The sequence below is a fragment of the Halichoerus grypus genome, chromosome 9 (assembly GCF_964656455.1).
Source record: "Halichoerus grypus chromosome 9, mHalGry1.hap1.1, whole genome shotgun sequence".
In the NCBI taxonomy this organism is placed as follows: Eukaryota; Metazoa; Chordata; class Mammalia; order Carnivora; family Phocidae; genus Halichoerus; species Halichoerus grypus.
In genome coordinates, this window is record NC_135720.1 from 109,474,744 (window position 1) to 109,499,628 (window position 24,885).

The 24,885-nt window shown below is 54.8% G+C and overlaps 1 protein-coding gene across 1 annotated transcript in view; it reads left to right on the forward strand.

The window, feature by feature from the left end:
- The first annotated feature begins 264 nt into the window (after nt 1-264).
- The window catches only part of KCNK5 (potassium two pore domain channel subfamily K member 5), a 38,031-nt gene continuing 13,410 nt past the window's right edge, over nt 265-24,885 (forward strand). The window contains exon 1 of the mRNA XM_036074696.2: nt 265-923. Within this exon, the coding sequence (XP_035930589.1) occupies nt 738-923 (186 nt within the window). The 5' untranslated portion in view covers nt 265-737. The remainder of the gene's footprint in view (nt 924-24,885) is intronic.

The window sequence follows — 24,885 nt, forward strand, 5'->3', positions numbered from 1 at the left end:
AACGTCAGCAGATGGAAATTGAATTACTAGGAAAAGAATAATAGTACTAACTTCCCGACCCTGGTCATTAGATACACACTCATCTTAGTTAATACCACCAGCATTAATAACAAACGCGAGTCCCGGAGACCCCAAATCCCTCTGGCAGCGCGGGGCGCGCAGCCTCCCCTGGCGGTGGCCCGGGAAGCGCACGCAGCACCGAATTCCTCAGCGCGCACCTCGCGGTGACCGTCCGGCCAGCCGCGGGGCCTACGCGGGGCGGGGCCTGCGCGGGGGCGGTGCAGGCGAGGGGGCGGGGCCTGCGCGGGCCCCACCCCTGCGGGACTGGGCGCGGGAGGGCGCGCGCGGGGCGCTGGTTAAAGAGGCGCGCGGAGGCGGGCGCGGCGCACACTGCTGTGGCTCGCGGAGGACGGCCCACGTGTCTCCCCAGAGTCCGGCCTTGAGTTCCCCCAGCTCCTTCTACCCCCGCGAGCCAGGGCGCCCCCTTGCCCCCCGCTTGGTGTCCGCCCGCCCCCACCTCCGCCGGGAGCAAAGCTTCGTACAGTTACCCGCGCTTGGTGGGCCAATTTGAAGGAGCAACTTTGTCCGGGGAGCGGCGCCGGGGGGTGGGGGGAATAGGGCACTGCGCATGCGGAGCTCCAAATTCAAACAGCTGTTTCCAGAGGCTGGAGGTCGCGTGGACCGGGAGCCGCTGGGGCTAGGGGAGGCTTTCTCCAGGAGGCGGCCGCTCAGGAGCCATGGTGGACCGGGGCCCACTGCTCACCTCGGCCATCATCTTCTACCTGGCCATCGGGGCAGCGATCTTCGAGGTGCTCGAGGAGCCGCACTGGAAAGAGGCCAAGAAAAACTACTATACACAGAAACTGCATCTGCTCAAGGAGTTCCCGTGCCTGGGCCAGGAGGGCCTGGACAAGATCTTACAGGTGAGCCGCCGTCCGTGCCCCTGAGCTGGCCAGAGCGTTAGGAGTGCTGAAGGGAAGCCCTTCACAGCTTTGGATAACTCACAGTCCCCGTGGGTAGTCCTGGGGGAGGCAGGAAAGGATGTCTCGCATGGGTTTGGCTGCTGGGATCTGTGGTTCCCCGGTAGACACTGGAGTCACCCACGCGCGGAGACTCTTTGGGAACCCAGTTTGTCCAGAGAGAAGAAGTTGGGGTTGACCCCCCAGTGAACCAGGCCCCGCGGTGGCTCGGTGTGAGTGTGCGGGTACCTCCCTGGTTGGAAGGGGGCTGGAGGGCGGATAAAGGCGTTTATCTTTACTTGGAGACGCTCCCGGAGTTCGGGAGTCGAGCCGGGTGCCACCCCTTCGCATCTCCACCTCCCAGCTCCAGGCCGGTGCCGCGCCCGCCCGGTTTTTTTTCGCGAACGTGAGCCCAGCGGAGTTACTGGAGGGTCCCCCAGCCCCAACCTGAGCAAAGCCTCCCCTCCCCCGCACCCGCTAGGCTCAGGAAGTGGGTAGGGGGCTCTGTCCCGCCAGAGCTCCCGGGATGGGGGTCGATGGCTGGAATGCTGGGGACGCGCTCACGCTTCCGGCAGAGCTTATCTCGCGGAGACAGTCCCCCTCCTCCCCCAGGGCTTGGACTTAAAGTTTGTGAAAGTAGCAGGTTGAACAAAGGAACAAAACCCTGGGCATCCTTTTTAGGGGGAAGGAGAGGTTGATTAGAATGGAAGGTGTTGGGGGGTAGTTTCTCCTCCAGGTTGGCATTGGGAGCCTCTTCTCCTTCCTGCTCTATGGATGGCTTTGACCTCACTCGGATAAACTAGGGCTGACCATGGTGGTTGGGACCTTGGGTCTGTTTGGGGACCAGGATCCTCTGCTCCAGTTTCTCAGAGGCTCTTAGCCTTAACCACCCACCCTCTTGGCCTGCATTAATGGCCTCCCTCCAGTGGAAGGACCAGGACCTGGGTATAAGAGCTGGTGAAGGTTCTAAATTGTGGGGTGGACTAGGGATAGATTGTCCAAGGTGTTACATTTCTCTTGGGGCAAAAGATGCCAGAAAGGAGGTTTGATGAGGAACAGCACTTAATCTACAGCAGACCCCCAACATTTTATGGTTGTCTAGTTGTCTCTCATTTGACCCGTCTCAAGGCTCCCCATGTGTGAAATGAGAATGAACCTGTCTTCATCTGTCTTCCCTGCCCTGGACTGTTGGAAAGTTGAAAGCTTTGGAATACGTGAGGAGGCCTTTCCTTTGCTACCTCCTTTTTGTCCTGAAATCAATGGACATTCACACACATGAGCATATAGGTACTTACCAGCAGCTGGGCAAGTAAAGACTTGACCTCTCAGAGGCCAGCAGAGGGGAGGTTGGGCAGGTTCGGTGTTGGATTTTAGTGGGGAGAGCCTCTGGACCTGCAGCCGTCCCCAGAGTGGGGGCCCAGGAGAGGTGAGGTTTGGTGGGGAGGATGAGCTTCAGAGGGCAATCGGATGGTTTCGCCCCCGATAGCAGGAGCTCCTTTGGATGAGTGTCTGCCCTGTGTGTGCGCATTGGGGAGTGGTCACTTTATAATTTCCCTTGAGGAAACAATTCCCCCGGAGAACGAGTTGCTGTTTAGTTTCTTCCAAGGCTTTGTTTAGAGGGGGAAGAGGGCAGGCGTGGGTGATGAAGAATCAAGCTGCCCTCGAAGTGTTTCCCTCTTTGCCACAGCAGGGGAAGGAAGGAAAGAATTCAAGGCTGAATGTGGGAAAATAAACTTCAAAACCCGAGGAGAGGGGAAAGGGGGGGTGTCGGGGTAAGGCAGCCGGGTGCAGCTGGTGGTAGTAGCTTTGGAAGTTAGGCAGCTTTCTTAAGGTGTTCGAGCAAACAAAATGCCTCTTGTTTGGAGGTCCTCTTAAACCCGCCAGTGATTGCCCCCCAAAAGTGGGCAGGTAATTTTTAGATTTGGGCATCAGGCCAGTCTGATTTGGAGACGATTATAGACAGCCCTGTTCCTCATCCCTGGCCAGAAAACTCTCAAACCTTCTCCAACAGGGCGAGTCCCCTCCCATCATAGGAAAAACCCAAGAAACGAAAACTGACCAGGGGAAGCATTTTTGCTAGCGTTACTTTTTAGTCTGCAGAAATCTGCCTGGCTCTGCTTTTTGTTCCGCGACTTGAAGCATTGCCTTCAGCCCTAGGAAATTGGCTTAAGGAAAAACGAAGACTCAGTCTTTGAAAACTCAAACTTCTTTCCCATCTGGCCCGCCACATGCACCTGAGGTTCTGTGTTTTGTCAGGTTCTGAATCACCTTTGTAATCCTAAAGAAGTCCCACGCTAGGAATTCCTGGGGTTGGGGTGGGCTCTTGGGAGGGGCTGTTAGAAGGGGGGGCGCAGTCTGGGCTGGGGTTATTCTTACTCTGGAAATCCGCACGTGCTTTCAAAGGCACACGAAGGGAGTTAACACAACACACACCTCACCTTTCGTTAGATCTTTGGAAATAGGCCCCAAGTTGTCAGGTGCTTCCTCCTGTTCAAGCTGAGGTTTGAACTGAGGTGGAGGCCAACTTTCAAACCTCAAACTTCCCCACCCCCACTGGCCTCTGACCACATGGTTGCCCTCCTTCCTGCCTTCAGAACCACCTTGGAGTCTTGCTCCCAAGCCTTGCTCCCCCCAGCCTCTTCCTAAATTGCAGCGGTTCCCACAAAGGGCAGTTAGCATTGGCTGAATGCCCCACGCCTTGGGCATTGTGGGTGGCACGTGCATTTTATGAGAGAGGGCACAGGCTGGTTTTGTCATCTGGCTTGGCCATTTACCCATCAGGCCATTTAACTTTGCCTCTTTCCCCCTCTGCAAAATGAGGGGCCAGTGAGGATCAGGTCAAGTAGAAGCGTTAGGCAGGTGTGTACAGGTGTGACTTGGGAGAGCCAGCACGGCACGTCTCCCCCTGTTGTTAGCATTTATCGAGCACACATTGACCAGGTGCTTTACCTGCCTTAGTTACTTCTTACAGCAACCTTACATATTCAGATAAGGAAACCGAAGCTCAGGGCAGTTGGGGTGGCCTTGGCGACGCAGGATCGCACAGTCTGCCTCCAGAGCCCGCTCCTTGTGCACCTTTGCCCTCCTTCTTGGGCATGTGAAGCTCTTGACTGGCTAGTCTGTAAGCGAGCTCAGTGAATTGGTTCAGGTGGACTCTGGCCGGCTGGGGAATTCTGTTTTCTCCTTCCACTAGAACAGGCATTGGCAGGCAGGCCTCCTGTGTGGGGCCTGGCCAAGCTAGCACCTCCTCTGTGGCTTCGGTAAGCATCAGTCCACCCCTCCTTTGGCAGCACAAGAAAGCAAAGGGTTGGGGTGAAGGGGAGCAGTGAACCTTCCTCAGCCTTCACCTCCGGTGTGCAGTGATCATAAACAGGAAGGATTTGAGAACTCGCTGTGCACCAGAGCTTCCAACAAGCACTTTGTAGAAGTTCTTATTTTAATTTAATCTTGGTGACCAACCCCTTTTATAGATGAGGACAGTGATATAACTTGCCCAGGATTATATGGTGCAGAGTCAGGTTTCACACTGTGTTGTGTTCCGAAGTACATGAGAATTAGTCAGCAAGCGTCTATGAAGTGCCCACTGTGTGCTAGGCCCTAGGCAAGGCTCTGGGAGTGCAAAGATGGATTAAGACACCCACCAGGCTTAAACTGGCTGCTGGGAAGAAGGATGAATAAGCTCACCAGGACAGGGAGGCTCATGAGGGCCCCCAGGACCAGCCTGAGGGGTCAGGGAGGGCTCTCTGGAGGCGATGACCTCAAGTAGGGTCTTGGAATTAGGAGGGTTTGAGAGGGAGGAAAAGTGGGGAGAGAGGGGGTGTTCCTGCTGTGGCTCTTGAGATTCCCAGGTCTCCTAGGGGTGCGATAGGGATGGCTCCAGGCCCTGCCCTCCACTGGCATGCCCCATCCCTAACTCTGGGTTTTGCTAGACTGCTCACATAGCAGACCAGTTCCCAGAAGCCTTTTGGATCCTGCTGGCCTCCTCACCAGCTTCAAACTGCATTATCCTATTTGGAGGTTTTCCATGTGTGCCAGACCCCTCTCCTTTTATTTACTGGAACCTTCCTACTCTATACCTGTTCCCGTCTATACCAGTCAAGCGGATTCCAGTTTTAAAGGTCTGACCTCAAGTCACTAACACCAATCCTCCTCCTGAAATTTGAAAGTATAACGAGGGATTATGTGCTAAAATTACATCTGACCAAAATGCTGAGAATGGGGCACATTAATTGAATTTTTTTTGAGAATTGAGGGTTAACATGAAAACCTCTTTTGTTTCAAGCCTTGTTGGAAATTATAAAGCACACTGGTCCACTTAACTGCCTTTGTAAGTAAAGGGAACACAATAGATCTTTTGATTATCCAAGATCCCGGAGGCCTCCACGTCATTAGTGTGAACTTGGATCCTCACTGTCTGGAACTGCAGAGGTGGAAAGTAGAGAAGTCAGGTTTTTGAGAGGAAATGGAAGAAAGAGGTCCTCTCCTCATGGCTTGTCTGTTTATGTTCCCCTTAAAGTTGAGGGCAGCCAAAAAAATAAGAACTCTTAAATCGATAAATGTGCCTCAGTTAACTGCTCTAGTTAGAGTTTCAACAGTTAAAGTGAATTTTCATTGAATCGTTTGGGAAGTTTTACTAGAGCCCTTAGGATGATTACAGATGGCATGGTATTAGAGACTTATCAGAGGGTGGGAATTAACAAGTGTTGAAAGGTTCTAGTCGGGGTGGGGGGAGTCCTTATAGGAGGGGTTGCAAGGGCGGTGAGGACTGTTGCTTCTAAGTATTTTCTTGGGGTTTTGCCCTACTGATAGTCTGGCATTTATTTATTTATTTTTTTAAAGATTTTATTTATTTATTTGACAGAGACACAGCGAGAGAGGGAACACAAGCAGGGGGAGTGGGGGAGGGAGAAGCAGGCTTCCCGCGGAGCAGGGAGCCCAATGCGGGGCATCGATCCCAGGACCCCGGGATCATGACCTGAGCCGAAGGCAGACGCTTAATGACTGAGCCACCCAGGCGCCCCTAGTCTGGCGTTTAAAAGAAACAATCCTCCAGTTTTGGATGCTGTGCTTGGCTGGCTCTGACCTCAGGCCAAGGGCTTTCATCTTGAACTTGGCTGTTTGCTGTCAGATTGGGCTCAGCCTCTGAACTCTATGTGTGGTGGGAGTGGGGAGCAGGGAAGTATAAGGCTTTAGGGAACAGAGGAGCCATACTTCTGAGACAACCCCCAAGAGAGTCTTTCCACAAATTGGGTTGCTAGATCCCACCGGTGCTGAAGAATTACTTGGCCAGAACCGGGTGATACAAAGAGGCCAAGTGTGCTGGGTACTACAAGAAAGCATGTGACATAGGTTTGCTCCTTCCCGTGTTCCTTTTGGGGAACGAAGCAGGTCGAGGCGAGTGTCCTTAGAGATGTCACTGAGAGTTCCCTGGGACTCTTTAAATAGGGCAGAGGAGGCCTGGCCTGTCCATCTTCCCCAAGGATGGGTTGACACGGATAGAGGAAACTCAGCCCCCCAACTGTGGGGTCCTTGCTCTTGCTGAAAGAGCCCCATCCATGCAGCTTGTATGATGGTCGTGGGCTGGCTCTGAAGGCATGTCACGATAGCACCCTGTTGTTTGCCTAGACCAGTTCAGGGCCCTTAGTCAGTGCTCATGAAGGCTTAGGTCCCCTGCCACTGCTCCTCTCCCTAGACACCCCTGCTCTGGGGCCCGGCTGCCCACACAAGTCTGGCTCACACAGGATCAGGGGGACCTTCCTGAAGCAGAAGAAATGTCAAACATTTTTTTTTTTTAATTGTGGTGAAAAACATAACAGCGTTTACCATCTTATCCATTATTTATCCTATCTTAACCACTTTTAAGAGTACAGTTCATTCATGTTAAGTATATTCACAGTGTTGTGAAACAGATCTCCAGAACTTTTTCATCTTGCAAAACAGATTCTATCTCCATTAAACAATTCCCCTTTCCCCTGGTAATGAGCAATCTACGTTCTATTCCTGTGATTTTGACTACTTTAAATACCTTTCAAGTGGAATCATATAATATTTGTCTCTTCGAGTAAAACGGTGCAACTACTATGGAAAACAGGGTTGAGGTTCCTCAGGAAATTAAAAGTGGAACCGTATGATCCAGATTCCCTCTTCTGGGTGTGTATCAACCAGATTTTTAAAGAGCTAAACAAATAAAGGGGGATGGTGGATCTTTCTTGCCCACAGCCCTCAGGGAGGAGGAGTATAACTGCCTGATGGTCCTGGGCTGCCGCCACAGGGCTGAGAGGTGAGGGTCAGATGATGAAGCCCTCTGGGTTTAGCCAAGGAATTTGAACTGACCAAATTTTTGCAACGTTCAAGTAAGGGAGTGAACAGCATTTCAGAAAGCTCCCTCTTCCTTCACAGGCGTTGCAACTTAAAAAAAGTGGAGTATTCGACTCGAAATTAACAGCATTTCTGTGGGCTGATCCCTTCACCCCATGGGTGTTCTGATAAGGATGCTTCCTCCCTTCCTCCTTCTGATGTGATGGAGTGTGGGTTTTTCCACCAAAGCCCACAGAGCCCACAGCCCCCCCACAAAACCCAACTTTCAGTTAGGGCACCTTCTCCCCTTACCATGAGCCCCTCAGGTCTGGGTCCCTACCAAAGCCACCCCCCCATTTGATGACCTTTCCAAATTATGCCTTAGTTGTCCCTTCATGCAAAAGTGAGGGTGGTATATTCCAGATTTCTACAGCTGCCTGAGGCCTCTGGGTTTTTGGTGAGGAGTTAAATTTCAGAGATCTGGGCAAAAGAAGGGGTGGGCTCACAGAGGGGCCTCACTGCTGGCCAGCATTTTGGTGTGTACTGAAGCCTCAGAAACTAGACAGGGACCTTAGCCCTCGGGAGCTCAGCCTCACTAGGGAGAGAAACGGTCACTGTGGTGAAATGAGGGGAAATGCGGTCCTGGTGCTGAGTGATGGGTTGCAGATGGTAGAGGCTGGAGAGATGGACGAGGGTCACAGGGCCTCAGAGGATTTGGTTCCTGTTTCCTGAGGCCTGTAGAACCCCTTGGCCTGCAGGGGCTCTGGCTCTGAACAACACATAACCCCTGCCCTCAGGGAGCCCCCAGTCTGGAGGAAGAAAAGTAAAGGACCTATCACTGGGTTGACATTGGTAAATGCACCTGGAGGTTCTAAGTGTGAACCATTGAGAGATTAATCTCTACTCTTGAATTTAAAGAAACAGGAATTTAAGGCAGGCTGGAAAGATGAGTGGTGTGGGTAGCAGCCCCTGTGAGCATCCTGCTGAATTCTTACTGCATGCCAGGCATTGGGCTGCATCTTTAACCATGTCTCCTGAAAACAGTCCAGTGGGTTAAATGTTAATGCTACACCCATTTTCTAGGAAAATGGAGGCCAAGGGATTTGCCCGGGTCTACATGGCTAACTAGAGGCTGAGACTTACCCTGTCCTGTTGACTTCAGAGCCAGGAGTGGAGAAAGAGCCTGGAGGTTAGGGTATGGGGGTGGGGGGTGGGGTGCAAGCTGAGCGCTTGCTTAACCACAGGCTGTGTGAGCTGTTTGGGGCCTCATCTCATGAATCCATATGCAGCAGCCCTCTGCAGTAGGTGCTCTTACCAGCGCTCCATCCTGGTAGGAGCCACAGAATGGACCACAGACGTTCATCCTAGAGGTTGTACATCTAGGTAGTGGAAGAATGAAGATTTGAACCTAGAGTCCACACTCTGGACCTTTCTGTTCTGTGTGGGGTGGAAAGGGAGGAAAAAACAAGGAGCAGAGGCCTGGAGGCAGGAAAGGGCAAGGCTTGCATGGTATCTTCAGAGCCTTAGGGATGTGGGACGGCTTTCAGGATGCTCACTTAGCTGCGTGACCTTGAGCAGGTCAGTCTCCTCATCTGCGAAATGGGACAGTAGTACAGTTTCTCCCTCATGTCCGCAGAGTCCACGTAAACGCACTTGGCAGAGTGCCTGGCACATGCAGTGGGTGACTTGCTGCCTGTTAGCTGCTGATCCTGTGCTCTGTCTCTGGGGGGGGGGGGGCAGGGGGAGGGCCTGTTTCTGATGCCTGCTTCAGGCCCCACCATGGACTGAGCTCCTGATCTGGTGATACCGATGATAAAGCCCACCAGATTCCTCCTAGTGGAGTTACCCACCATTTCCCATTTCTTTCAAGTTCACCCATAACCCTTCCCTCAAAAGAATTAATGGTCCACATCTAAACATACAGAAATTTGGCCCCCTCTTCCCTTCCAGCAGGGCCCTGGTTCCTGCTCTGGGGAAAGGTGGCAAGGCTTTCTCTGCTCAGTCCTGGCTCGTCCCAGGCCCCTGTGGAACCTTTTGCATTCTGGAGGATTCCAGGTGCAGATGGCCTCACGTGTGTCCTCCCTGGGTGGTGATCACGTAGGATCCCAGGTCAGAGTTGTACCCTTGTAGGGGGCAGGCACCCCCCACTTCCCCTCTCAGAGGGCCCTTGGTAGACAGGTCCCTTTGACTGGCTTTGAAATGTACATTCTGTTTTTCTATTTTTCCTCTTCTCCATCTAAATATTTGGGTTTCCTGACGAAATATTTAGGCAAGATTGTGTACTGTGGCTGTTGTCACCTCCCATGGCCCAGTGTAATCTGGCTGCTGCAGTTTAGCTAGGCTCTTCCTGGGAGGGAGAAGCTTCCACCCCCGGCCCCCCACGGGGCCCCAGAGAAAAGCCCAGCAGGGTGCTTGATGGCCAGGCCAGTACCCGGTTGAAAGCCCCTCCCTTTGTCTCTGTAGACCTGTGCTTGAGGCTGGGGCTGACAGACTTGAATCTGAACCACTTTGTGGGAAATAGCTGATTCTAACCTGGTTCCAATCCTGCCTACACTCCTGGTATGTGCTGTGTGACCCTGGCCAGATTTCACTTCTCTGGACTCCACTTCCTTCAAGTAAATTCATCCATTCACTCAAGAAGGCTTGGAGTGCCTATTAAATTAGGCCCAGCTAGACTGTAGGAGACCTACCTCGGCAGGGACCTGTGTCCGTCCCCCACTCCCCCCCCCCACCCTAGTCCACAGACATGCGCAGTAAGCCTGTGGGGTTTAATTGAGCACTCCTGTGCTCCCAATGTCTCTTGGGCCCCGAGATGCCCAGTGGTGAGTCTGGCTCTGAGGGGGACACTGAGAGCCCCGTGGACCTTCCGTTTCCATGTCTAGTCGGGAGGGGCTGGGCCTCTTCAAGATCGAGGCACTTGTCTAAGTGAATTGCGCAGGCCCAGTCTCTGGCCCCTGGTCTCATAGGCTGGGAATTGTGGAGAGGAAGAGGAGGGGGGAATGCCATTATCAAAATGAGCTCCCACTTTCCCCTTCAAGCCTCATGAGGTGGAGCTAAGTTGCCTAGTGGTCAAGGACAGGCTTTTCAAGTCACAGTGCCTTTGCAAGCTGTACGACCCTGAGCGCGCTGCTCCGTCGGAAGGTGGGAGCAGTGTTACCCATCTCGGTGGGACGAAGATCGCAGGAGGTCATAGGAGAACATGTGCATGGAGGTGACTCACTGCGGCCGGGCTGCCAGCTCCACGTTAACCTTTAGATTCAGTTTATTGCCGTCTCGTCCTCTTCGAGGAACTTGGAACAGCTCTCCCTCTCTGGGTCTTTATCTCTGGGAACCCCCTTCCCTGCTTCCACTCCCCATCCCTTATTTTATAAACTTTTCCTAAACTCCTTTCTCCTGGGATTAAGGAGGCCAATCTGTCCCACCCCCCCCACCCCCCCACCCCGGGGCCAGCGAGCCAGGCTCGCTGTGGTTGCTGCTTTGAAGGAACTTGAGGCAGAGCAAATAGCCATCCAGTCCTTCCTTCAGCAGATCTTTGCTAAGCACATACTATGTGCCCAAACCTGTTTGAGACCTGCTGCAAAGAGAACAAGCCCCATCCCTGCCTTTTGGGGAATGCCTTTGGACCATGGACTGTGGAAACCCAAGAGGGCAAGTGGGCACACTGGGGGAGGGAAGCAGCACCCCCTGCCCCTCCCTCGTGGAGACGGGTCGAGGCCTTCAGAGCCTGCTGAGGAGGAACAGGAGCAAGGCCGGGCTGTTCCTGACCTGATCACTCTGGCTCAGCTGGAGCCTGCACTGGGCTTTTTCTCCCCCAGGGCCCGCCTCACAGGGCAGCCCTCCAAGGGTGTCGACCCCAGGGAATGGAGCAGGAGTGTTGCACAGTGTTGCCTGCAGCACCCGGAGGACCCCTGAGAAGCTTGCGGATACCCAGGCTTTGCACCCTTCCCAGATTCCACCCAGGGCCTTGCCTTGGGTCTTGCAGACCCGTTCATCTGAGGTGCTTTCCTGTGACCTCTCTGGGCCCGACTGAGGTGTGGCAGTGAAACACCATCCCATTTGCTAGGTAGGAAAACTGAGGCCTGGTGAGGGGCTGGGTGGTGACAGACTGTTTGTGGAACTAAGCTCAGGGTACAGTGGCTCTGCTTGCCCAGGTCCAGAGCCTTTCTCCACCAAGCCATTTTTTACCCTGCCTCGAATCGCCTTTTTAAATGGCCTTGACATCAAAATCATGATGGGGTTTTGGAGTGCAGAGAACTAATTCTACGTACACTAACCTGGCCTGCCTGATTTCCTAACCTGCCCAGGACACCCCTTCCTGGGACCTTGAGTCCCAGCTTCCCCACCCTAACTAGTGAGTTTTTCTGGGACAAGAAGCAGTTGAGATGGTGGTAACTGGAAGCTCTGAAAGGAGGATGTTTTTTGGGGCCATCCAGAGCCTGGAGCAGAAAGGATCTGATGCCTCCCAGGGAGTTGTCCTATCACAGGTGTTTGTGCCCAAGTGTTTGTGCCCAAGGAGCTGTTGTTGGCTGGTTTCTCCAGAGCCCAGAGCACCCCCCCTTGGAGGCTGGCAGGGGTGGCTGATGGGGGAGGAGGGTCAGGCCCTGGGCACCTCTCTTGGCAGTGAATCATAAATTGTGAGGCTGGAGGGAGCCTAGTGGTTACCTAACTGGCCTCCCAGTACAGCCCTGGAGCCAAGGCCCAGTCCTTAGGAGGTTATGTAACTTTCTCCAGGTTTCTGTGCTCACCAGGGGCAGGGAAGTACAGTGAAGGAGTAATTAGAGCTAAGTGGGGCAATTAGGGAAGGTTTCTTAGAAGCAGTGTCCCCAAGAGGTAGGTTGAAAGGTGACCACCACACCTCCTAATAGCTATCCTGGCCAGTGTCACGGCAGTCAGGGGTCTTCATAGACTCAAGTCGTGACCCCCAGCTCAGAAAACCCTCAGTGGCTTCTCCCTCAGACCAAGCCAACATTCTTGCCATGGCCCGTGTGATTTGGACTCTGCTAGCTGCGTGGTCTCAGCCTCTTTCTGGACCCTTCCCCTTGATCTCAGTCGGCCTCCATATAGACAGAAGGCCATCTCATGAGGGTGGAGAGGCATTCTAAAATGCTGTAGACCCATCGCAAGTTTTCAGTTCTTACCAAGAACTCGAGGTGTGTGTCCGCCTATAACGTAAGCCACTCTGGGGAAGGGTGGCAGTGGGGGCAGGACCACAGTCACACCACAGGAGTAACAGTGGCCGGCACTTGGTGAGGGGAAGGGCGCCACAGCCCAGGGGAGGACCTCGCCACGTCGCATCGACCCCCCAGCAATGGCAAGATAGGTGCTGTAGGGAACCTCATTTTGCAGATAAAGCATCTGAAGCAGAGAAATTAAATGACATAACCAAGTCACCCAGCTGGGCCTTCTGCATCCAGAGCTCTGCAGAGGGGCTCTCATTTAGACTGTGGTGTCCTAAATCGGTGCCAGTCCTACCCATCTGGCTAGGCCACCAGTCACTCCTTGGGGCTGGACTTTCTCCTTGGGGCCCACTGGTTCCTCGCACCCCAAAAGCACTCCATGCCTGCTTGCTGGCCTTTGCTGAGCACTGCGTTCTGCAGCCTTGTGGGTTCTGACACCACTGTTTTCCCGACCACATTGACCATATATAGGTTTATTTGCCATTTTCAGCGTGAAAAGTTTTAAAGCAGGAAATCTTGGGTCCTGTAAGTGGGTGCCATGGTCCAGAGTCGGGGCTGTCAACTCCTTTCCTGCCCTCACCCGCTTTCCTCCAGCATCCTTACAGACCTAACAGGCCCCAACCCTTCACTGCAGAATTTGTGGGTTGGGGGACCCAGAGACCGAGCCTCCAAGAAAGAATCAAGGAGCTGGAGGGGGGACATGCAACTGCTTGTCAGCGGTGGGGTTTCCCATCTGAGTCCCCATATTACCTGCTACGTCCTCAGCAGCTAAACCCGTACTTATGACCTGTTCCCCCATTTGGCTCCCCCAAGGAAGAGCCCCAGCAGGACTCTGGTCCACATCTTGGAAGGGAATAGTTTTAGTCTTGCCATTCTCCTGGAGTAGAAATGCCACCCAGATCCTGCCTGGCTGGCTGATGACAGAGATCGGTGATCCTGCAGCATGCTGAGGACCCCAGGAGGGGGCCCCTCATGGCCTTGAATGTTTATTTGGGCCTGGGTGTCCCTTGTGTCTAGTGCAAGTTCCTTGGTCCTCCCACGTCTCGGGTGCAGGATGGCACCTGTTCACAGACCCTCTGGAGGAGAAAGAAAAGCAGCCCCAGACCTTCCCCGTCTCTGCTGTTCAAATAAAGCTCTTGCCTCCCGGGGCGTGGAATGCATCCTGACAGTGTTAGCTTTGGAAGGCTGCCCTTCCCTTCTCAGCATCCCGGCCCCCTGGAGCAGTGGGTAGAAGGGCTGCCTCTCACTGAGGGATAAGTGCTGAGTGGGCTAAGTGGAGCAGGCTAATGCCGTAGTGTCTTGTCAGCACCCCCTGGGGAGCAGGAAAAGGGAGGGTGTCCTGATTATCAGCTTTTCAACACCCAGTCTCTCCCATCCCCCAGACGCTAGCTGCAGCCCAGAGATCTACTTAGGAGTGGCCCAGTGAGGTGGGGACTAGAGGGTCCTGGGACTTGCTCAGCTGACTTACTGTGCAACTAGACCAGGTCACTGCCCCTCTCTGAACGAAGGACTTGCTCACTAAGGCCAATGAGATACTTACTGAGCACTTGCTGTACACCCAGGGCTGGCTTAAGGGTTGTGGAAATTTTGGGAAGCTTAGACATTATCCCTGCTTTTGAGGTTGGGGTGGGGCCGTGCAGTGTATATTGAGGATTATTAAGTAGCAATGTGGCACGTTGTGGGGGCCTCAGGGGCCCCAAGGTAGAAAAGTTGCTGTAGGCTGTGGCTGTCAGGGAAGGCTCCCCGTCCTTCTCAGGGGAGGCGCCACTTCCCCTCAGAGCATGTTGCCGTGGGGGTTCTGCCTTGTCTGCACTCCTCCCCCGCTCTGCAAGGCCCTCAACCTGTGCCCCATCACATTGCACACCTAGCACCGTGTCAGGAGTAATTAGTAATGAACACCCTGAACCATGAGGCTGTATTTCTCTCTCCTTTGGCTTGTCTTCCACCAGCCCCCAAATCCCAGAGGCAGGACCCTCACAGCCCTCCTTTGCCTTCCAGTTAGGCCCACCTCTAGTCTGGAAAACTATCCCTTGCCCTCCCCGTGGGGGTCTTGCCTGTCCAGATTCCGCATCCACCCAGCAGGCGCCGTGGGACCGCCCACACCCCTGCGATCCTCCTGTGCGCACTGCCCTCTTGGGACAGGTTGGTAGGTTGCCCGGCGAAGTGTCAGCATCTCCCTGGGTGTGTGCTGCATCCAGACCCAGGGCAGGCTCTGCAGTGCTCAGGCAGGGCAATGTCAGAGTCATGGGGGGCAGTTTTGGGTCCTGCTCTAGAAGGTTCCCCTCTGCACCAAGCCTGCTGAGGCTTCAGAGTTCACAGATCTCTGTTTTGGCATGCCCTGTCTTCTTGGAATCTTCCAGGGCTGAGAGCTGCATGTGGTCAAACCCCCTGGCTTCCCTGCCTGCTCTGTGTTGGGGTCATCATGCACAGGCCTTAAAAAAATCTCCCCTTCCTGACGCTGGTCTTGTGTCTCTGGACACAGCCCTACACACCTCTCCCCCCACTGCTCTGCACACATAGTGTGGTCCTTCTTTCTCGCCAGGCTGGGGCTGCGTGGCCTGTGGATGGGATCCCCTGAGACAGACTGACACAGGGATGCCTGGCGCAGGGGCTCCCCAGGCCCTGGGGTGGGGGTGGTCTCCCAGTGCTTCAGTTGGTGTTCCCAAAGTGGGACTGAGCTGTAAGCCAGACTTCAAGTTAGGCAAAAACAAGACTGGGGTTGAGGGCAGCCAGGACGCCCAAATTAGCAAGTGTGGTTCTGTTCGCATTGAGTCATAGAAACTCGATGTAAAAACAGAAGGCGGTTAGTGCTGAGTTGGAGGCAGGATGATTGCTGCCTTTTTCTTTCTCTGACTCCCCGGTTTTCTGAAATGCTGTTGAATTGCCTTTAAAAACAAAGAAACTGAATTTATATCATTAGCCACTTCTAGACTTGCTATTTTTAACATCTGAGGAACACCAAGCACAGAGCCAAACAGGGTTTTAACAGAACACACTCTGAAACCCGGTATCAGTCCTGTGATTGCTGAACAGCGTCTTGCTATTACTTTTAAATTTAGCTGCCGAAGTTGTGACTTCCGGGCATCAGTGCTGTTGAATACTTGGAGGGGAAGGCTTTCAAAGACTGGGGACACCAGCTGGGCCTTTGGTCTGCAGACCAAGCTGTTGGAGACTGGACTCATGTGAGTTGGCAGTCTCCAAGAAGAGAGTGTGGTTCCCCGAGAGATGCCTGGCAGAGCCCAGGGGGAGCCCCAGCAGCTGGACCCAGTGCTGGGGTCCATGTCCCCTATAAGGGGCGGTGTCTTCCAGAGGCCCACAGACCAGTGTTATGTTGCATCCAGCTCAGGCAAGCCCCACAGGGCCACAGGGAGACCTTGCCCTGCCTTACCAATGAACAAAAAGGACAAGCCAGCAAGATTTGGGTCAGCGTGCACATAATTCAGAATCAGGAGAGTGCTGCAGACTACAGCCTGAGGCTTGGGGTGAACCTGAGGGTCCAGGGGAAGGCACACCCTGCCTAGGAGAGAATTTGGGTAGGATCAGTATGGTAACCACAACCCACGTGCTGCTAACTAATTTTATTTTAACGTGATATCACTAAATATCGTGGCTGTTTAATTTTAAATTAAAATTTAGTTCTTCAGTCACCCTGGCCACATTTCAAAGGCTTGGTAGCCACATGGGACTGCTCAGATATAGAACATTCCATCAGCACAGAGAGTTCTCTTGGACAGCACTGGCGTGTTGATAGGAATCTGTGGAGGTTTCTAATGGCACACTGGCTTCTCTCGGTGTCTAGTCAAATTCCATTCCTGCTCTGGGGTGGGAGAGGGGAGAGCTGGCCTGGCCTGGCCACCTCGGAGCAGCATGGAGCGTGATGTGCCGAGAACCTGCAAGGAGGTGGTTTCCCTGTCCCACCCACTGGAGACTTGCAAGCTCTTTTGAGGTGAGCACAACCCCCCTCACACCCCAGAAAATACGAGAGTGCAGAGAGCTGTGGACCTCCTTGCCCTCTGAGCCACATCAGACTCAGATGAGTGTGTATTTGGTGGGAGGGTCATTCCTGTTGTCATCGGTCAGGCTCAGTTCAGTGGAGGTGGGGACCAGGCTATGGAAATTTAGTCTTTTTTTTTTTTTTTAAGACTTTATTTATTTGAGAGAGAGAGAGAATAAGCAGGGGGAGGTGCAGAGGGAGAAGCAGACATCCCGCTGAGCAGGGGGCCTGATGTGTGGCCCGAACCTGGAACTCCGGGATTATGACCTGAGCCGAAGGCAGGTGCTTAACCGACTGAGCCACCCAGGCGCCCCGAGTTAGTCATTTTTCATGGATCTCCAGTTGTTGCTTCAGGGTCTCAATTCCTTCTTCTGATCGCCTGCTCCACCCCCTTCCCTTCAGCCTGCCCATCTCCCATGAAGCATCAACTCTTCCCCGGTCCTTGGGAGGGAAGACTGTACTTAAGGTTCAGGTTCACCACTTGGGTGAATCTGCCGGCCACAGGGGCACATCTTCCCCTTGGGATGAGACCTGTGAACATATCTTCCATCACAAATCTGGAAATAATGAAGGAAGGGGTGACTGATGGAACTTGTAGGGGTTTTCCAGTATCCTTCTGGGGTCCGGCTCAGGCAAAGGTGGAAGACCTGGGGGGGGGGGGGTGCAGGCCAGGAGTAGGGACAGGCGGTTTTCAGAGCTGGGGGTAGCGTCTGACTGGGAGATGGCTCTGCTCTAGTCATTTGTGTCTTTTGAGCCTCTGTTTCCCCATCTGTGTTTGGACTTCTTGTCCTGCTTTGTGCTCAGTTGCTGGGACTTGGACAAGGGCATGGCTCGAGCCCTAGGGCTTGTCCTGGCCTTGACATTTGTCCACTGCTTTGTTGTGGTATCTTCCACCATCGAGTAACTTCCTGTCTTCCTGCCTGTCTCTGGTGAGGACAGCGAGTCTCCGAGGCAGGACCTGTGTCTTGCACTTCGCTTGTTTGGCTCACAGCATCAGGGCATGTGGCCAGTGTTCAGCAAATACCTAACCGGTAGACCCGACTTTGAGCTGCACAGTGCATGGTCATCCATGCTTCTGGCCCCATCTTTCCTTGGGTTGAATGAGGTTCCACATGGGGCTTGGGGCTGATGCCTGGCCAGATGTGGCCTTCGTAGGCAGGCACAGCTGCCCTCTTGCCCCTCCAAAGAGGGGCACACCCCAGGGCCCCTAGGGGGGAGTGAGGGGGAAGGGAACCCTGTTCCCATCTTACCATCTTGTCTCGCCACTCATCCTGGGAGGTAACAGGCTGTGCCCTGGAAGCCTACTGTTGGGTCACTTGTTTGGCCCTCAGTGGCACAGGACAGACAGCCATCTTCAGCAGGCTTGAGGGTAAACAGACCTCCCTGGACCAGCCTCCCACGTAGAGTGTTTCATGGGAAACTGAGTTCTGCTGGGGGACAGGATGCAGCCACATGAGGAGCGGGTTTCGCTCTCCCGCCTGACCCCTGGGTGACTTGGAAATCTGGTGCCACTTACCTTCCTGCCTTTGAGCCTTCCCTGGCCACACACAATGCACCAGGAGTCTGAAAGCAAGCCTACCCCAACAACACTAGGCATTTAGAAACTGTAAGTTTCTAAGTCAGGAGCATCTCTAGCTTTGCCTGTGCACCCGCTTCACGTCCACGTCCATCGAGCCTTTGGACCCAGAACCCTGAGAGTTGGTAGGGAGGTGGTGTTATTCCCATTTTACAAGTGAAGAAATGGAGGTCATGACCTCTAGGGTGGGGGCTAGCTGACCTTGTGCAGGCCTGAGCGCTCACTATTCCTGCACTCGGCTAAGAAGACTGAGAGCTGTCAGAGCCTGGGGTGGGGGGCTGAGGGGGTTAAGGAGACTTGAGAAATGCTTTTGCTTAAAATCACAGCCCTCATGTAGGAGCGAGTGAGCGAACCGTAGTCCTGATACGTTCCGCCTCGTGGGTTTCGTAATGGGGCTGTCTCCCAGGCACGATTCTCCTGCTGTGCCATGCCGGAGAGTTTCCATTTCCTGTCACCAGGCCTGTGCCGGTCCTGGGCCCCAGGTCTGGGCCCGGGAGGCTTTTCCAGCCCCCACACCACTGCTCACCTCACCTAGCCTCTCTGCGCGAGGAGGGCCTGGCTGTACTTTTCCATACCTTCAGCACAAAACAGCTCTGTTTCTTCACCCCGGTCACGTCCACGCCCCAGTCGGCTGGGGATGGGAGGTGGGACGGGGGGCCGTCCGTCCCTGCCAGGCAGAGAAGGCTGAGGCGGCTGCACTGGGTCTGGCCCTGTGCTTTCATGACCTACGTGGGTAGGGGTGGCACTGGGGGTGAGGGGGGCACTGGTTACATATATCTGGCTCCCATTCCTATCCCCACACTGTTTGGGGATCCTGTTCGTATCTCACCTCTGTGATCTCCAAACGGGGGCCTTGGCGGCCAGAGCCCCTGGTGCAACTGGTGTGTAAAATCCGGGGAGTCTGCCCTTTAGGACAGATCTCCCCTTGCATCTGGCCCAGGGATTGTCACAGTCGCCGCCAGGCACTGCGGTCTTGACCCTTGTCTCTGATTGGGACTCCGTCTTCTGGTGGGATTTGATTTGGGCTTTGGGGGCCATGGAGGCAGAAGCTGCCTCCCACCCCCCCCACCTCCCCGCAGTGGGGGGTGTACCATCCACTCCAAAGTGCCCCTGCCACTTGGCCGGTAGTTTCTGGCACAATTTATTCCAGGGAGGATGGAGGCCAGCTGTTGTTCTTCTCCAGCTGGAGATTGAACCAGAGGAAATGGGCTTGGAGTGCAGCCGGAGGGATTTAGGTTAGAGTCCGACAAGAAGGAAGGATTTTGTGACAGGTGGTTGGCCCTTAGGAGGATCCCGTAGGGGGCTTTGTGCAGGGGCAGGTGGGATCATGGTCGGAGGCAGTGGGGCCAGGATTGGGTGCTGGGGGTGTGTGTGTAAGAAACAGGCGACGGGGGAGGTGGTTCCTACATAGTGGAGAAACTCAAGCTGCCTGCCCTTCATGCAGAATTCCTGCCACCCACCCCCTAAGACCCCTCTGGGCTTTTTTTTTTTTTTAATTAGTGAAGGGGTTTACAGTTTAACCATCTAAGCATCTTAAACAAATTATAATAAATGGGTAAGCTTAATAATTCCTTATCATCAGAACCCCAGGCTTCAAGGGTGGGTAGTTACTTATTACCCAGAGCCACCAGCCGCGGGTGAAGCGAGAGGGAAAGGAGGAAGAAGCAGGTGGAGGGGCTGCCCTCGAGGCCCGTGGGTGCGGAGGAGTGTGCCGGTGGTCCGGTGTGTTCTGCCAGACGAGACGACAGGTGGGTGGTGTCAGCCACAGCTCTTCTGTCAAGGGTGTGGGTGTAACCAAGAGGCAGGAGTGTGGCAGGTATCATCGAGGCAGGTTTTGTACCATGGAGGCAAGAGTCCGGGGGTGCTGGTGGTGGGGGACCTTGTCCTCAGGATCCCAGCAGGGGAGCCCAGGGAAGTGGGCAGCTGTGTCCAGAGGGACAGGTCTGGCAGCCACCAGGCCTCAAGAGAGCTTCGTGGAACAGAGCGTCCTGTCCCCCCGCTGGGGTAGCGGGAAAGCAGGGTCATGCATGGGAAGACCTGTGGCCCTCACCCTGACGTGCTTCCTGGGCTCCCACCCTTCCCCACCCACCTGCCTCCTTCCTCTAAAATCCTGGTGGTTCCAAAGTCTGCAGGGCAGCTGACTCACCAGGGCTAGGACCTCTGGGGGCTTTGGCCTTGAAGACAGGTGGGGTGGGGTGGGGTGACGCAGGGGAAAGGCAGTGGGGCAGGGAAAGAGCCATCAACCCGGGCTGCCCGCACCTACCGGGACTCTCCTCCTTATCCAGTGGAGCCAGAACCCACCCTAAATACACCGGCACCGCTCCGTGTGCCCTGGAAGGGCTGGTTGTGAAAGACGTACATCTCGGACACTCAGTTACTCATTAATATTGAGTGATTACTAGTGCCAGGTTCTGTTCTAGGGGTAAGAGATGAGTGAGATCTGCCTTCCGAGCTCACAGTCATTTGGGGGAGATAAACGGGGGGCCAGATAACAGATACGTAGTAGAATGTCTGTAGCCATAAGTACTGTGCCAAGCCCTGGTCTTCCGGGTGGTGGTAGCCGGGAAGGAAGGCATCGCTGTTGACAGCTAGCCCGTCTCTCATGTCCACAGCTCCAGAGGCCCTGTCCAGCAGGTGTATACCCCCAGAGTGGAGGTGGCCTGCCCATCCCCCCTGTTCTTCCCACGTTCACTTTTCTACCTCTAGTACCTGTTTCGGGAGCACCACTTGTATGCCCAGCCGCGTATTGTTTCACGTAACCTGCACCCCAACCCGATGAAGTCTTGGCACCCCCACTTGCCAGATACGGAAAGTGAAGCTCAGAGAGGGGAGAGGACATGCCCCAGGTGACCTGCTGGTGAATGGGAGAGCCCAGATTTGAATCCACGTGTGTCTGCCTCACAGCCCAGGCCTTTCCTGCTCTGTCCCCGTGCTGCTCATGGAGGGTCCCAAACATGATCTTTGTGATTTTGAAGTGGATTGGCCATCCCAGTTTGAGTTGTCCAGGCCAGCATGCAGACCTGAGCTCTGGAGGATGGGAAGCAAGCTGGCAGGGTGGAGTGGGGGGGGGGGGGGGTGCAGCTAGGCTGATGGTGAACTAGATATCCCTCAGGTCATCAGCCCTGGATGGGGAGATGGCAAGTCAGCAGTTCCTGTGACCTCCTTTGTGGCCTGCTCCAAGGCTGTTTTTAGAAACCTTGCATGGATGGTGACTTCCCGTGTTTGCTCCTTCCACCCCGCTGCAAGGTCGGGGTAAATCCAAGAGGCATCCCGGGAGTTGGGGACAGGGAGTGTCAGCATACGCTCATCCCAGATGATATCAAAAGTAGATCTGCGCAACACTTTCATAGCTCTTCGCCACAAGTTACCTGTGCCTACCCGCTCCACTTTGGTTGGCATTTCTCAGCCCAGTCCTGGGATGGGTGGTGGATGGTCTGGTTGTTGGGTGGAAAGGGCCCTCAACTGAGAGTCAGGGGATTCTGGCTGTCTCTGCCCAGTGCTTTGTCATCACCTTGCTGTGTGACTTCTCACTAGCCCTCTCTGATCCATTTCCTCAGCTAAAAAATGGGAATAGGACTATCCATTTTGCCTTCCTTTCCTCCAGGGTCTCCGTCTTAAATGGCATTAGGGCTAGAGGACTTCTAGGTGGGAGAGGTGCCTGATGATTGTGGGTTTGGGCGAGGAGGAGGGAGACACCACCTTAGCGCCCTTCCTAGAGCTTCCTTGTTAGAGCCATTGAGTGGGGCTCAACAGAGAGGTCTGCTGGCTTGCTTGGGAAGGACAAGCCAGGAGCTGAACACGGTGCAGGGTCCTCTTACTCCCTAGTCCCCACATCCCTGTGGGGGAGGCAGGGGACTGTTCTGCCCATCTGGCATGCTGGAGGGGTCCTGGCTGAACAGTTTCCTCTGCATCTGTCAAGGCAGAGAGATGTCAGACACTCCCAGGATTTGGATTCTGGGGGCAGGGAAGGAGCCAAGTCATGACCCCAGGCCCCAGGCCGCGGCATCCCAGATAGGGAGCAGATAGCACAGGGCCACAGTCACCCCCGGCAGGACAGTGGGTGTGAATTGGTGGGTAGAGAAGCTGAGGTGGCTAAAGGATGTCCCTCTTGTCATTAGGTGTCTTGGGACATCCCACCTGCCCTGAGTCTTTTGGAAGATGAAGCAGGAGGTGGATTTTGAGAATATGGCTGCAGAAGGTCATCTTTGTGTGTGGATGGGTGGGAGGAAACGCTTTCCTAGCCCCATGGCCAGCTCTCAGGTGGCATTGCTGTGGGACCCGAGCCGCGCCAGAGAGCTCCCCTGCGCCTGCACACACAGGCATTTCCAGTCTTACGCATCTGCTGAGCCCTCCAGGTGCCTGAGAACACTTGCTGACGTCCCATCCTGAGCTCAACCCCCACCAGCCCTTCACTGTTTGCTTTAGCCAAACCTCCAGCCCTCCCAGGTCAGCAAGTCCCTGGGCTCAGCTCTCATGGGAGGGGCTCCCAGCTGCTGGGGGGTTACCGTCCCAGGCAGAGAACAATGGGGGCAGGGTCACCTGCCTTGTTTGTATTGTCCCTCCTGAGTACAGACAGGACTCCCGGGCCTGAGAAAGTCGGAAACCCAGAGATTTCTGCTGAAAACGTGCTCACCTCTGGCACGGGCTTGCCCCCATGAGCGTGAGATTGAGCAGGGCCTCTGCACTTCGCAAAGGCCCCTGAGAGATGGTCCAGGAGGGTGTGTAGGGGGAGGCCGGCAGCAGACTGGAGGCCAGCCATGCTTCCAGGCCTGCTGCCCTGGAGCCGGGCTGGACTGCGGCCTCCTAACAGGGAGGAGGCTTTGGGTCTAGGGCAGTGGCTTTGAAATTGGCTGTATATATTAGAGTCACCTGGGGCAGCTTTAAGCATCCTGGTTCCATGCCCCAGACCATGTCTGGCTGATTCCCTGAGGGGAGGACCCAGGCAGGAGGACTTTCCCGAGCTCCCGCCAGACGATCTCTACGTGCAGTCTGGGTGAAGCAGCAGTTTAGTGACCCCTGAATGTGCACTGAGGGTGGGGTGGTGGGCCACTTGCCACCTTGCCTAATGAGGTTGCGTGGGTTTCTGTAGGTGTGACCAACACTGCAGGGGATTGTGTTTTGTACACAGCCCCACCCGAGACACCTGGGCTGTGGGAGGACAGCCCGGACCAGCACTGGCACATTACTTTAAGGACCAGAGAGGAGGGGAGGCAGTGAGTCGCCTTCTCCATCCTGTAGTGGGATCCAGGGGACACAAGGAAAGAAGTGTGATTGAGGAGCAGGGCTCACTCCTGACATGGGCGGCCTGACTTGCTGGGGGCTCAGGAGGAACTGGAACTGGTAGCCAGTGAGCTGAGTCTTGAGAATGAGAATGTATTTTCTCGAATGTGCTGTGGATGGGGCGGCTTCGGAAGGGCTGAATTGGGCTCAGAAGTCACGGTTCTGGGCAGAGGAAAATATGACATGTACAGACAGGGGGACCCCAGCAGTCCTAGGCCAGCCTCATTTTACGAGAAGGAAGCAGGCGGAGGTCAAGTGTTCCTGGAGGATCTCGGCAAGTGACTGGCAGAGCGGAGCTGGACCTGGGTCTTCAGCCGTGCATTGCCATCCTAGCATACCTCCAACAGTTTGTCTTTCCTTCTTCTAAAAACATAAGTAGTCCAGGTAGGCACTGAAGCAAAGCTGAAAGTTGCAGATAAGCAAAAAAGAAGTTAACAAAGTCCACACCACGGTAGCTGAGGTCTGGTCTCAACTGAGACGCGGTGTGGCCCAGCCCCCTTGGGTTCTGGCACCTGCCACAGACACCTGCTCCTTCCCTGGGAGTGACAGGGCCTGGTGAGCCAGGTATCAGGGTGGCACCACCTGGCTCTTGCCAGTCCCCTGCTCCTAAGGCACGCCTGCCCTCCCAGCCACACCCTGGTCACCTGGGCTGAGGTGAGACGTCGGCGAGAACGCTCAGGACAGGGAGGTGGCAGCTTGGAGCCCCGTGGACACACCCGTCACCCTGCACGAGGCAGTGAGGGGCCACCCATCAGAACCCCCGGTGGAGCTTGTTTGCTGCCCAGGGCAGCTGCAGAGGACATCTGCCGGGGGGGCCCAGGCACCATCATGTAAACTCCCTGGTGGTTCTGTTGGGCAGCCTGGACTGAGAGCCACTGCCTCGAGACCTGTGTGGTATCTCAGGTCCCTGAGCCTCAGTTTCCTCATCCAATAACAAGCCCGGGAGCCCCCCCCCCCCCCACCATCCCCAGTGAGGGAAAGCTAGAGAGAGAGGGTGGAGATCAGGGAGGGTTTCACTAACAGTCTTCAACTCCCATTGGTTTTAGGAATAAGATCATTAACGAGTGCTCACCTTTGGGCCAAGATACTTGTGATCTTCCAGTAGTCCGAGAAGGGACTAGCCCGGCAGCTGGACAGACTCGCCCCCAACACACCCACTCCCGCTTCTCAAACTGCTCTAGGGAGTCCCCACACAGGCTCTGGGGTCCTCCTCCCCTCCTCCTTTATCTGTTCATTAGTTCAGGTGTTAAAGGATTTGAAAAACATTGTTCTAAACAAGCCCAAACTGCAAATACTTGCTTGGAAAGCACCCGAGATAGGTTTACTAACCTCTACTTTCGTCTGTCCTGTTCAGAACACCCCACCCTTGGCCCCCTGTTCTGAGGGGTTCTTTGTTAGACTAGATGGATATAGGGACAACACGGACATGCAGGGAGAGCCCAGCAGGAGCCGGGTGGTAGGTGGACATCGTGAGGCTGGGGGCAGTGGGGCGGCGAGCTCGGACTGGGGCTCAGACAGGCTCAGCCGCTCCTGGCGGGCACAGTGTCGGGGGACATAGTGTGTGGCATTGTTTCCTTCCCAGCCTGCCTGCCTTGCTTGGCT